The sequence below is a fragment of the Varanus komodoensis genome, unplaced genomic scaffold, assembly GCF_004798865.1.
Source record: "Varanus komodoensis strain SLA01 unplaced genomic scaffold, ASM479886v1 scaffold1, whole genome shotgun sequence".
Lineage (NCBI taxonomy): Eukaryota > Metazoa > Chordata > Lepidosauria > Squamata > Varanidae > Varanus > Varanus komodoensis.
In genome coordinates, this window is record NW_025335268.1 from 92076614 (window position 1) to 92090357 (window position 13744).

Consider the following 13744-nt stretch of genomic DNA (forward strand, 5'->3'; position numbering starts at 1 on the left):
TGCATGACTAGGAGGGAAAGCTGAGCAAGAGGGTGCGACTGCTACTGCTATGTGGAGGAGCCCATAAGTCAATGCTGGAGCACATGCTTTGTGCACAGAAGGGCCCAGGTAAAAAGGTGAAGCAGCAGCAGATGGAAGATGTTCTTATCTAAGGCTCGAACAGGTTGCTGCTAGGCAGAGCAATATGAATTCAGGTGTAGATGGACGAATAAGGAGGCTCAAATGAACCCCCTACACATTAAAATTAAAAGTGGGGAGTGATGGGAATAGCTTTGTCAGCATGATCCCTGGCCATGCACCCTGTGGACTAGAGGCTTAGCACCCTGATGAAGAAGCCCTGTGTGTGTACCAATGTGCGTATATCTGTATGCTCATAGATCTCCTCTACACAAGGGGATAATCCGGGGAATCACATCCACCTCTCAGGTAGAGCAGCTCTCTGCACATACACCTGAATGCCTGTAGGGCCTCTTCCTACAGCATGGAATGTACAGCAGATGGAATATATGGCTCACAAGGATGGTGGTGGCATGTAGGGCCCTGGGCAGCCTTCATTGTCCGATCATCCCCTCCCTGCAAGAAGAATCACGTCTGCCTCTGTTCTGACCTATTTGAGGGCAGTCTTCTATGTCTGTGCTTGCACAGGAGGTATTCTTAGTTGTTCCACCTCAGTGGCAAACTGTTGTATGTGTGGACTTGTGTGTTCCATCCAGTTTTAAATATTCCCCTCTCCCCTGCCATAAAAATCATGAAAGACCAGGGACAAGCAGTGTGAGCAATCAATAGCTCTCCACAGGAATGGAAAGGGAAGCCCATCAATGGGTGTAACCCAAAATGCCAAGCAAGAGCCAGTGTTGTGCAGAGGTTAGAATGTTGGACTGGTGACCTGGGAGATCCACGCTCTAGCCCCTACTTGGGTGACTGTGAGCTAGTCACAGGCTCTCAGCCTTGGAACTCTCAGCCCAACCTACCTTGTTGCAAGGAAAAGATGAATATATATATATATATATATATATATATATATATATATGCCACCTTGGGTTCCTTAGAAGAGGAAAAAAATGTGTGGTATAAATGTAATGTAATAATAATTATTAAACAAGGGTGCAGTCCTGTCACCCTTGTAGCAAATGCTTATAAGCCTTGGAATGAGGAAGCCAAGAATCATTTAATGCAAGGTATGAAGCGCAATGGTAGCAGTCTTGTGCCCTCCAGTTTATCTAAATGTGTCTTGCATTGCATTTAGAAAAGACGAGAAAAGATGTCTCTTACTAGATGGTGTTGGCTATGTTTTCTCTGCATTATTATGTACTCGTAAGTATTCTTTCTGTGGTGGAAATTGTCTCCAGTAATATCTAATGTCTGCGCTTCCAGGCCTCTGAGGGTGTTCCAGTACAGTATTTCAACAGTCTGGATGAACTGATAGAATTTTACAAAAAAGATAATATGGGGCTGGTGCGGAGCCTTAAATTCCCAGTCCAACGTGAGGAGGAGGAAACGACAGATGAACTGGAAGAGGATCTGGGTAAGAAATTCAAAACACAAAAGCTTGTATTGTTCCTAATTAGTCCCAGATTACTGGAAATGAAGAGCAAGAAATTGTCAGGATCTGTCCAGCTGAAGGAGGAGTAAGTACTTAGCTTTTATCTTTTGCTGTAAATCTGACACACCAAGCTAAATTCAGCTGACCAGCCATGTCTGATAACCATCACAGGCAAGTCCATGAGTACCAAGTCATTCAAGAAGTATGGGGTACTCCAGGAACAAGCAAGGTTTTACTGGCCTCCTAAGAGAGCACTTTCAGACATTCTTCTGTTAAGGTTAACAAATAACAGGAGTCGGTCTATGTGTACTACCAATTTTAAAAGGTAGTTCTTTCCTTTGTATTCAAATGCCACATAAATGCCACTCTCTGAACGTGTATTCTCTTAAATGTATCCCAAAACCATCTAAAGCTCACACTAGCTTTGTTCGTGAATGCTGTGAATTTCTCACTGATATTTGACTCACAAGAGAAGGTACTATTGACGTATGAACATTTTTTTACCACCTGATGGGCATAATACAGATATTAATTTATGGTGAAGTATTACAAAATTTAAATTTATTTCATTTATATCCCATCTTTCCTCCACAGCCAAGTATGTGGTCCCTACTCACCATTATTTCCTCACAAGAACCCTGTGAGGTAGATAAGGCTGAGCAATGGTGACCAACCCAATGTCCAGGCTGGATGGGGATTTGAACTATAGTCCAAAATTCTAGCCATGACAGCACGCTAACCTTGCATGGAACGCAAAGCATACACTCTCTGAGAAGAATAGCACTCCACGCACACCCCTCCATCCATTACAAATAGCATGCAAAGAGGCCACCTGGATCAGAATCTTTCCTTTTCTTTTGTGACAGATCATATTATGTCTGCACCACCTATATTACCTCCACGTAGTATTTCAGTGCCTCCTCTGGTAAGTGAGGCAAAAGAAGAGCTTTCCCCAAATGAAAATAAATCGGCGATGGAAGTGAACAAACCATCACTTTCTGAGATACTGATCCAGCGCTTACAGCTCCAAGATACCAGCAGGTGAGATCTGGCTATTAATTTATCTCAGGAGGTGGAAACAGGAACACAAAATGCAGCCTGTCCCTGTTGTTCTCACAAACCTTTGAATTAACACATCCTTAGGGGGTGAAAGAGAAAGCTAAGAAAGGGACAATGTCCATGGAAGTTATGCTAAAGGTGCCTTGAGACCTTTTGTTTGTGTTTGTTTATTTTATTTATTTATTGGAATTGTTTAAAGCTGCCCATTAGCATCATGTATTGCATGGCTTCCTTTGAAAGTCTACCTCTGGTTGTCTCCGAGGTCAGCCACTACTCAGTTAATCTTCACAACAGTAGGGGATCTGCCGGGCCAAACTTGCCCAAACAGTCTGATCCATTCTAACAACACCTTTACACAACCAGAGACTCATGGGGGTTATTCCTGAGAGATCATTTAGACCCAGCTTACAACGCCATATACAAGATTGTACTAGTAGCAATCCTCCAGGAGGATTATACTCGTCATACTTCTAATTCCTGAGTGTAAGGTCTGGTCATCCAAGCATTTTCTTTCTTCATAGTATTCCAGAGGAGCACCTCAAACTCATCCAGGATTATTTGAGAGTTCATATTACCAGTGATCTTGAAACAGTACAGCTAGGCTCTTGGAACCTCCCTCAGCTGAAAAAACTGCTTGCAGGTCTCTGCAAAGGACTCTTCAGGTAAATGCAAATGAATCTGGAATAGGGATGTGTGAATCAGCAAAACTTTGCTTCACCAAATTTCTCTGAATTCTAACTTGAAGCTCCTCAGGTTCTGCACTGCATTTTTCAGTGTTTCTCTCCCAGTGATTAAGCCATATTTGTGCAGATTTTTCAAAAGTACGTAATTGTTTCTTGCACATCTTTCAAATATACACAAACTATGGGATTTTTGATCTGTAAATCACATTGTAAGCTCAAAAATGTATGGGCCAGCTACAGGTTGCATCCAAGTCTTTGCTCAGTTTGGAAGGTGCACACTGAGTAACCCCTGTTAAAAATGAACTGAAATTAATTTCTCATGCATGTCTGGTCTGGAGGCACATTACAATGTGGAGTTAATGTGAGGATTCTATACATATGGATCTATAGAAAGCCTTGCCTGTAGTTGACCCAAGCAGATGTGGCATACCCGTTTCTTTTCATGGGATTCTAGTCTGAACTCTTTCTAGAGAGGATACAGTTCTGTTCGGGCCAAAGTGTGAATGGCATGGAAGTGTATCTTTTCACTTATGGAAAATTAAGCTCAGCCACAGCCAGCCTTTTCCAGCTTGGTATTCTCCAGCTGTATTAGGCTACAATGCCCACCATCACCCTTTGCCCATGCTGGCAGTCATAGTCCAAAGTATTTGGAGGGCACCAGGTTGGAGAAGCCTGGCCTAAGCACTATCTCAATAGCACTGCTGAAACCCCATCATGTTTCTAAAGAAAAACCTTGGCATCTATGATATACAAATGTAATATTTACTTTCACAGACTCTTTTAGACTGATTAGCAACAGCTGGCACAGGAGCACATGATCTGCAATCCAGAGGACATATGTGCTCTCCCCCAGTATTTTAATTGCAGCCCACTGGGGCACCCTGACTGCAAAATTCCTTCCCCCAGTGTAGCTGATACAAACACAGCAGCCGCAGTACAGTATTGCTGGGGACAAGCAGGGAAGGTTCTCTATTACCTCCCCCATATCTTCATATGGATTAATCTTTTCCCCCTGCTGCTCCTATCAAGGAAAGAGCTCTCTGTCTCTCTCTCTCTCTCTCTCTCTCTCTCTCTCTCTCTCTCTCTCTCTGTGTGTGTGTGCGCGCGCGCGCGCGCAAACATACCGCACAACTCCTGAGTAGCATCAGAAATACTCCATGGGCTGAACTGGATCTACACCCCCAATTTACTGCTACTACACAAATTGCTCCTCATGAATTCCTTATCTGTCTCTGCATTTTCAGTGAAGTGTTACGGACTCTTCCTTCTTTGGAGTCCCTGCAGATGTTGTTTGAGCAGCAGCTGTCCCCCGGTAGTCATCGACATGCTCAGGTAAGTTAGAAGCTGCTCTTTGCACAAGGCAGTCTAATGAAATTTACTTAGGGTGCAATCCTAGACATGGTTAGGCAGAAATTCTATGCATGGTTAACCTACCATGTAGGCTGGGGCAAGCTGGTAATTGTAGGTCTTTTTTCTACTGAAAGGGTGCATGGGACTGCACCCTTCCTTAGTTAGCGTCATTTCTTTCTCACTTGCTTCTTGACTCAGGCATGTGGAACATGCAACGAACTGTGCAACACCATCCACTGACCTGTAAAACCACTTTTCGCTTTTTTTTCTTTTCTCTTGCATCATAAGGTGCAGCAAAGTTCCTCAAGGCTGGACAACATTTGCTCATTGGCTCTGTAGTTTCTCTTCATCCTTTTAGGCAGAGGTGTAGAACTTCAAGCCTGGAGACCAAATCCACTCCTGGAGTCTCAATATGGCACTCCAGGCTTTCACAGACTTCCCTGAAATCATTGGGTAGTTTCCTGGTTTCTGGGCCATTCCCCCAACCCCCTTCTAAAAGGCTGAAATTCTTCTCTGAAGCCTTAATGACCGGCGGTAAGAGATTTAAGTAAAAATATGCTGGGATGCATGGATGGATGCATGGATTGCCCATTTTGTTTTCAAGCATGTGCACCACTGGCATGTGGCCCCAAGCCTTTCTCTGAACATGAAATTGCCTCTCAAACAGAAGGACTCCTCTTCTTAAGAGAAGGCTCATAGCTTAGTAGCAGAGCAAATGTTTAGCCTGCAGAATGTTCCAGGTTTGATTTCTGGTAGTTCTAGGTAAGAGTAATAACCCGAACCTGAACCCTTTCTGAAACACTCTAGAGCTGCTACCGATCAGTATAGACATTGCTGAGATAGATGGGGCAGTGGTGTGACTTGGCATACACACTAAAGTCACCTTTCTCTGTGTTCTACTGGCAAGTCTTTTCTTCCATCAATGTTCATAGATCAGGTGTTTCTTCTTTCTGAAGCCTAGAAAGTCTCCATGTGACTCTATAAATGGCACCATTTTCCCTGCATGGTTCAACTCTAGACCCATAATTACAACGCTTCCTTTCCAGCACTTGCCAGCCTCTCTCACCAGTATACCAAGTTTGAATTATATTGTTTTCGATTTTAACTCTCCAGCAAGTTCAGTTAAATTCTGAGCCCCTGTGTTTCAGAGATCAAATGACTGGCTGGGATAATATAAAATGTTCTAGTGCTGATTGTCCTTTCTGGCATCCACGTATGCTGTATGATTTCAGGTTTCCACTGGTAGAAAAAGCTGTTTCCTTGTTACTTACATGTTTTGCTTTTCTGTGTAATTCTTGCTAGCCATCTTGTGAAGTCACCCGTGCCAAACTGGTCCAGTTGACAGGCTTACTGGCTTCCATTGAAGAAAAGGTACAGTGACATTGATCATTCATCATTCATTGCTACATCTGTGTTTTATTCATGGTAGCATTGATTGAAAGAAATGGGGTGGAGGGGCTGTAGCAGGGAGGGAAATCTAGAAGTCATTGCTAAGAAAATGTACTGGAAGGTACCATTTCTTCTCTCTTGCACTAGGCAGGAAGCAATGTGCTTCCACACCTAGGCTCTATCTTTTCTAATAATTTGCAAGTCAGATACCCAATGTTATCTTTTCAAAACTGGTTTATAATCTATAGCCCCTTTCATTATGGAACCTTGTTTCATTATCAAGTTTCCCAATTATTGATATCTGGTAGAGAGGCTCATTTTGGATACCCTCCCACTTGTAGAAGCCCATTTTTTAAGGCATTAGTCTGTCTCCTGCATCACTTGCAACTTATACAATGCCCTCCCTTCAGAGTTATGATTGGTCCCTACTAGGGATGAGCAAAAATGTCAAATCTGCTTTCTTCTACATTCAGTGTTTTTGTTTTTGTTAAAAACAACAACAACAAAACCTCAAGTTCTTTTCCTCCTGCATAGGAAGAACTTGCAAATTTTGGTAAATTCTGATTAGAAATCAATGGAAATGAAATTCTTACCAGTCTGCAGTAGCAAAGTTCAGTAGCTACACCTGTTGCCAGCACAGAGAGAACCATGATGTTCTTGCCTGCTGTGTAGCTGCTGAAAATGAGGACTTTGTCAAAAAAACAAAAAACAAAAAAACACCAAGAAATTGGATCTCCAGTTCAGAACTACCATGGCTGTATATACTATGGCTTATTGTAAGCTGTCCCGAGACGTTCTGTAGGGGATGGGATAGAAAAACTTTTAATAAATAAAATTCCATGAAATTCAAACCCAAAATTCTGAGAGCAAAGTACTCAGGGCCTAGATGGATGAAGCCATCATTTTCACTTCCCACATTCATTTTTTCTCCCAGATATGGAGATCTTTGCACATATTGGTACATTCTTATCAGAAAGGGAAGAAAATAATCACTGATCCCTGGTTCCCACACTCTTGACTTTTCAGAAAAGAGTTAAAACTTGCATTTTTAATATGGTTTTTATTTCTGAATACTGGTTTTAGAGAGCAATCCTGTGGCCCCTAGACAGTATCTGAGATACCATAGGATCTCCTCCATGTCTGCAGTCAGAGCTATGAGCAGAATGGAGGAGACCCAGTCATGGATGTGTAAGCTCATAATAAAATTTGGAGGGGAAGAAAGGGGAGAGTGTTGGTACATGGGGGGGGGGGGGAGAAGAGGCCAGGATTTACGGTATCCTATGGCCTCTCCAGTTCTCTCCCCTCCCCCTGAAAGATGAGTCAGCCAGATCACCTCTGTCCTCCTCCTACCATATCTGGCTCCAAATGAGGAGCCCTCTGTTTATCAGGAGCAAAACCCACAAGGTTGTCTATTTAAAGTTCCTTTAATATTTTGATATAGTCTTATTGCATTATGTTTTATGTGTCATTTTTCTTTAAATTGTACACCACCTTGATGACATTTGTAGAAAGATGGTGTAGAGGTATTATAAATTAATAAACTAATTATGTGTACCCTTAGGACTGTGACATGCCCACATGGCAAGTGCATTGTTTGATCTACTAGGATCTTGTAGGTGCAGGAGGCTGGGAACAGCCCCAGCTCTATCCTGTGTGGCTGTGCATTGGGTGTTGCATTACATATGATGTGACCTTCATGGAATCACAAGTTAGAGTTGAGCAGGAAGTTTGAAAACAAAAATATTTCTATTTCTTCACAATTTTGTTGACAATTGAGAATCTCTGTGGCCAAATCAGGGTGTTTATTATTTATTCTCAGTGACTTACATGGGGTGATCTAAATTGGGAATTTATCTTTTGGTTTAAGCTTAGTATTCCAGAATAAGAAGTATATGTGCTTGCATTTCTACAGGTGAAAAAGGTGCTGATTGAAGGACCTGAATCAACACATCGGCGTTCACTTATCCCTCCTGTAACCTTTGAGGTGAATTTTCCTTTTCTTCACTCATTTAAGAAGTTCTCATCATGCTATAGAGAACCACTGTATATGGCAGGACAACATTCTTGTCTTCTCTGCTAATGAAAATAAATAAAAATTGATGGTCAGCCTGAATATTATGCTATATCAAGGCCAGCATATTATTGATGTTTCTGTTTGCAAGAATGTGCTGCTATGTTCCTAAGACTGAGTTATGTAATAGCCAAAACTGGACTGGGGAAAGGAGAAACCACTTTGAAATAATGTTCTTTTTTTCTCATAGGTGAAAGCAGACTCTCTTGGGATCTCATCCAAAATACATCTTAAAGTTGATGTTGAGATGGGAAAACTCATCATCAAGAAAGCTAAGGATGGTCCTGAAGACAAGTTCTACACCCACAAGAAAAGTAAGTTGCTTGCCTCTGAACTGCTGAGCCCATTGTCACTCCACTGATCTGGGAGTAAACGGTATGGGCAGTTCTGCTTTTTTAGGGCTGCTTCAGATACATTTTGGCTGCATAGATGAGTGGAGAAAGGTGTGTTCTGTCATGTTCAAGGTCACTCTTATATCTATTTATATAAATGTACTCCTACAGAGTATAACTCTGGGTCCCCAGATGTTGTCCAACTATAAAACTTATTATCCCCAAGCATTGGAAATGCTGATTGTGGATGATAGGACCGATAACATTTGGAAACTCAAGGCTGGGAAAGATGGTGGATATGCATGATCACACTTGCCATCTCTATGTTTTCGGTAGAAAACAAGTGTGGCAGAAGGGTGATTTGGATCAGGAACACCATAGTGCTTGGGTGGGGGATTTCAATCCTTTCCTCCTGTATTGTTTCTCCAGTAAAAACCTGCACCCCAAAGTTGTGATTTATCTTGCTAAGAGAAAGGTAATAGTACCTGTACATTGATCCTGAGAGGGCAAGTGTCCCAATCTCAATGCCTTTTCCTGCCACACTAACCTAAATAGAGGGAAAATCTGAGGCAGAGCTCAACTATCTCATGCAGTTTGGCTTTCACAGCCTTTTCTGAAACTGTCCTTCATTTTTGTCTTCAGTATGTTTATCAATGACTGTTTGCTGAGTTGTAATCTTTTCCCCAAAGATGAGACCACATATTTTTCTTTTTCAGTTGAAATCTGCTTTGGTTTCTTTGCAAAAGCATATCTTTCTATTCCCTCCTGCATCAAGCACTTCACTCTGTCTTATCCTTTGCTTCCCTGCCATTCTCATCTGATTCACTCATGTCCTCTTGCATTCCATTTCTAAAATAATGGTGACATCCTTTTTCAATGTGTCCTCCAAACCCACCAGGAGTTTCTACCATCTTCTCTGTGATATGCAAGCTTTGCTCTGGGGATGTTATTATAATATGATTTTTCCTGTTTCAATACCTAGGGCTTTTTTTCTTTTCTTTTTCTTTTTTCTTTTAGTGAAGATTTAAAACAAGGATAGCAGTTCTGGTTCATGGGAGGAAAAAAAATCCAACATCCACAGTTGGTCAATACCTTTAGGACTAATCTAAGTTTCACAAAATCTGCATACTTTTCAGCTTTCTGTAATTCTTGGCCAGGCTACATAGTATAAAAAGAAGGGGATGTGAGAAGTAAAGTTGAAAATACATTTTTGGCCCATTCTTACACTAAAAAAAATAAGCATGTTGCTTTTGGTAGCAAATTTCATAGTTTCACTGCACACAGTGTGAAGAAATATTTCTTGTTTGCCTTGATTATTTTGGGAATTGGTTTTATTTATGAAAGTGGATTCCTGTAAAGTTCATGACAGTTGATGAAATTGGGAACAGTAAGTGCACGATAACTTCCAGGCCAGTGATGGGCTTTGATTAGTACAAAAACCTATCTTGCAGAAGGTAGTCCCTTAAGGACTAACCAGAAATTGGTCAGGAATAAAACAGGGCTGGCAATTTGGTCATTTGAAGGTAATTCTGCTATAGTCCTATTCCAGTTTTTAAAATATTTTCCTCTGTTTTTAAAAATCTTTTCTTCTGTGGCAAGTTCAGCATAGGACTTGAACCTTTGCTTCTGCTGACTGTGGGGATATCCACATCATCTTTCCTAGAAACAATTGGTAACTTCTATATATTAGAAGATAACTCTGTTACAATCTCATATTGTTGTAAGAAAAAAAGGGATTCATAACCATTTTTGGTCACAGAACTCACTCAGGATTTTTTTTTTCTTGTGGGACAGCCAGTACTTAACAAGGAACTGTTCCAGCAACATGACAACCTTGCACCTTGAGCTCAGTCTTGAGTTGCTGCCATTTAAAAAAATCAGAAACCTCACCTCTCTTCAACCAGAAGGCTTATTTGGAGGTATACAGGACTGGAGTTTACTGCTGTTATGAAGTTTCATGTATATAGACACTAACTTGAGCTGGTTCTTTTGGCTTCAACATTTTCACTACCTAAAACTAGCAAGATCTGCTTAGCTTTTGCCTCTCCTTAGTCCTACAGCTCATCAAATCTCAGAAGTTCCCTAACAAGCTGGTGATTACACTGGAGACAGAAAAAGAGAAAACACAGAAAAAAGAATATGTATTTGCTGATTCCAAGGTAAATTCTCTGCTATGGTCCTTCCACACACACTAGATTCCTTTGGAATAGTGGAGGCATTGCCATGTATGGCATTATTTTCCATTAAAATAAAAATTATGAAAGGAAATCAATAATTAAAATGTTAACACAGAGAGAGTGCTCTGTAAGAGAAACCGGTGCTGCCTAAATTGGATAAACTGGCAATTTAGAGAGGCAATTAAAAAGGAAAATCAGAGACACTTAAGGCACAATCTTATGCAAGTCTGGACAGAAAATAGAACTCCCAGTCCTCCCCAGCCTGTGTGGCACCCTTAACCTCTAATCCTCTAGCCCAGATTAACAGGGAGCAAGAAAATGGACTGAGAACTTTTGCAGAAGAGAAAACTGAACCAATGGATTTTAGGAACCAAGTCTGTTCCATTCAAACAAGCTAGGAATATATTCAGGGAATGTGTCATCAGCACAAGTAAGTCTGTAGCACAGAATAAAGCAATGGTAAAAGCACAAAACCTGTTCTATTGGTGTATGTGCAAAGGCAAGGAAACAAGCAGTTTAGGTAGCCTTTACAGTTTCAAGAAGACAAAGAACTTCAGGTCTAGAGGAGGTTAGTGAAAATTCTTGGAACAATGTTCTGCCTTAGTATAGCTGAAGTAAAACTGTGTAGAAAAGAAGAACTATAACAAGGATGGGGAACTTCATGTAGAAGTTCTCCATGCAGCCCATGGAGGCTTGGGCTCCTTCAATCAGCCTCACCTGCTGCCCATCTCAAGCCTCTGGAGGCGGGCAGAAAGAGGATGCCCCTTTTATTCCCAATCACCCTTACTACTGATGTGTGAGGAACCTGGTTTGGGGGTCTCAATCCAACTGATTTTCTCAGCTTGGCTCCCCAAACTCTGGCCCACTTTCTCTCTGCCCTAGGCCTGTCTTCCTTTACACATCCAGCAAGAAGCAAGCCCAAGTGCTTTACATTACAGATGCACAGGTGTAACTAGCAAGGCCGGCTCATGCACATGCCAGCTGCTGCCTGCACATCTGCCATGCAACCAGAGTTCTGCTTCTGCACATGCGACGGGCAGGCTTTGTGTACTTAGTGGAATAATAATTCAGTACAGAGAAGAGGCCTGCTAGTGTTTCTGAGCATTCCTGGATTTTATATTGGCTCGGCTCCCTTTCTGGCCAGGGCCAAGTGTAGGCAAGAAGTCCAGTGAGAAAGCTGGATTCCAGGCAGATTTTTGCATCACTGCTTAGGACTTCTTTCCTAGCACAGGAGCGGCTGGCAGTATCACCCAAGTGCACTCACTCCTGCTTCTCATTCTCTGTGCAGAGAATGAGAAGCAAGGGCAAATCAAGGTGTGCACGTGGCTGACACTTCCTGGAGCTCCTGCACATGCCAGGTAAGTCTCTTCCTACGCCACTCATTGCCCCTGCTGGGGACGGAGGCATGTGCTCAGCTGGCCCTGTGCTCCATGTGTCGCCGCGCAGGCTGCTTTGTGTCGCCCTCTGCATGGAGAATGGAAAACTGGGTCAGGTGGGGACCCAGCGTCAGACGTCTGATGCTAGGGGAGAGGGAGTTGCTTCGGGAGAGGGCCCCCATCCCCTCAGTGCCAAAGTAATTCCTTGCCCTATACTATACTGATATATACCTAAACGTTCCCATGACTTGCCTCTCCTTTAGCATCAGAAGAACAGTAAATGTTCTTAGATTCAAATGTTGCACACATGGGGAAGGCCACTAAAAATGCTCACTCGCAAATCAACCATGCAATTTTACACTATCCATACAGAGCATCCACACAGCACCTCTGGGTGGTGGGCATGGCATGGAAGCCCCCCCCCCCCCTTTGGCTTTCTTTGAATGATTGACGTGTGCAGCATTTTCATACTAGTCTCCTTTCTTTTTCATTTGCTCCAACATTGCAGAAAAGAGAAGGCTTCTGCCAGCTTCTACAGCAAATGAAGAATAAGCATTCTGAACAGCCAGAGCCTGATATGATCACCATCTTCATTGGGACCTGGAACATGGGTATACTAGTCTTTACTATCCAAATGGCTGCAGTGACTGGGTTCACACAACATGTCACTGGGTACTCACAGCTGCGTATGGATTGAGTGTTGTTTAACTGTGGGCTGCAACTGAACTGTGTGTTCTTGGACTGTGTGAACCCAGCCACACTAACCATGAACAACCCACAAAAAGAACCTGTGGTATGTTGCTGGGTTATGAGCTGTGGGTTGTGCATAATTAAGAAACATGTTGTGTTGTGTAAACTCATTCCTGAGTTTACCCATGGTTCAGTAACACTCAGCCATGGAGTTCACTGGGTGACTTTGGGCCAGTCACATACTCTCAGCACAACATACCTTGTTTTTGCAAAGATAACATTGAGTGGAGGAGGAGAATTATGTAAGCTGCCTTGAAAGGAAAAAAGGCAGGATAGAAATATAATAAATAAATAAACTCACACTGAACTCATGCTCAAACTTGAATATGGTTTTCTGTGTCATGTGAACTTAGATAATGAGCTTCTTATGGGGGAAAGAGAGAGACTGAAGAACAGTCTTCCATGCACAGTATAGCATATTCATACGGCTTCAGAATAAGCCTACCATGGGCTTATTATATTGCTTCATTACTCTGAAAAATGATTTAATATGAAGATAACCACTTTACAGAATTATCAGATAGGCAGATTCACCTCAGGATTATAGGTTTCTTTCCTGACAGAATATCTTATTTTGTTAACAGCAGCGTGACAGCAAAAAAAAAGTCAAAAGTTGCAGCTTCTTGTCAGTACCCCATCAGCACGTAAAAATTGCTGGGTCCCCCCCACTGCCAACCTCCATGTCATTAGAGGAACCGTATGTCAAGAAATGTGCTATCTGTCGTAACCCTGTTTTTTCAAGGGCAATGCAGATAGAATATGGTAAAGAAAGCTATGAGTTTGTGTCCATAACCCTGTGACATTCTGCATATTTGTCCTCAAGCCCTGGGGGTGCTGCGGGGGGGGGGGGATATCTTACTGGTGGAGCTTAGTTTTTGCGCATTTTCAGATAGAACTGACAAAGACTCCTGTCTGGTATCCTGCAGAGCAGTGAGATAATAAATGTACGGATTTTGTAAAATCCATTCTATCTGTGCTTTGCAAATTGACAGGCAACTTTTGTTCCAGCCTGTG

The 13744-nt window shown here is 42.2% G+C and overlaps 1 protein-coding gene across 5 annotated transcripts in view; it reads left to right on the forward strand.

The window, feature by feature from the left end:
- The window catches only part of INPP5D (inositol polyphosphate-5-phosphatase D), a 72335-nt gene that overhangs the window by 27539 nt on the left and 31052 nt on the right, over positions 1-13744 (forward strand). For all 5 annotated transcript variants that reach the window (XM_044435320.1, XM_044435328.1, XM_044435335.1 and 2 more), the window contains exons 3-11: positions 1375-1525; positions 2410-2584; positions 3124-3264; positions 4530-4617; positions 5938-6006; positions 7937-8008; positions 8286-8409; positions 10480-10586; positions 12489-12591. In XM_044435320.1, the coding sequence (XP_044291255.1) occupies positions 1375-1525; positions 2410-2584; positions 3124-3264; positions 4530-4617; positions 5938-6006; positions 7937-8008; positions 8286-8409; positions 10480-10586; positions 12489-12591 (1030 nt within the window). The remainder of the gene's footprint in view (positions 1-1374; positions 1526-2409; positions 2585-3123; positions 3265-4529; positions 4618-5937; positions 6007-7936; positions 8009-8285; positions 8410-10479; positions 10587-12488; positions 12592-13744) is intronic.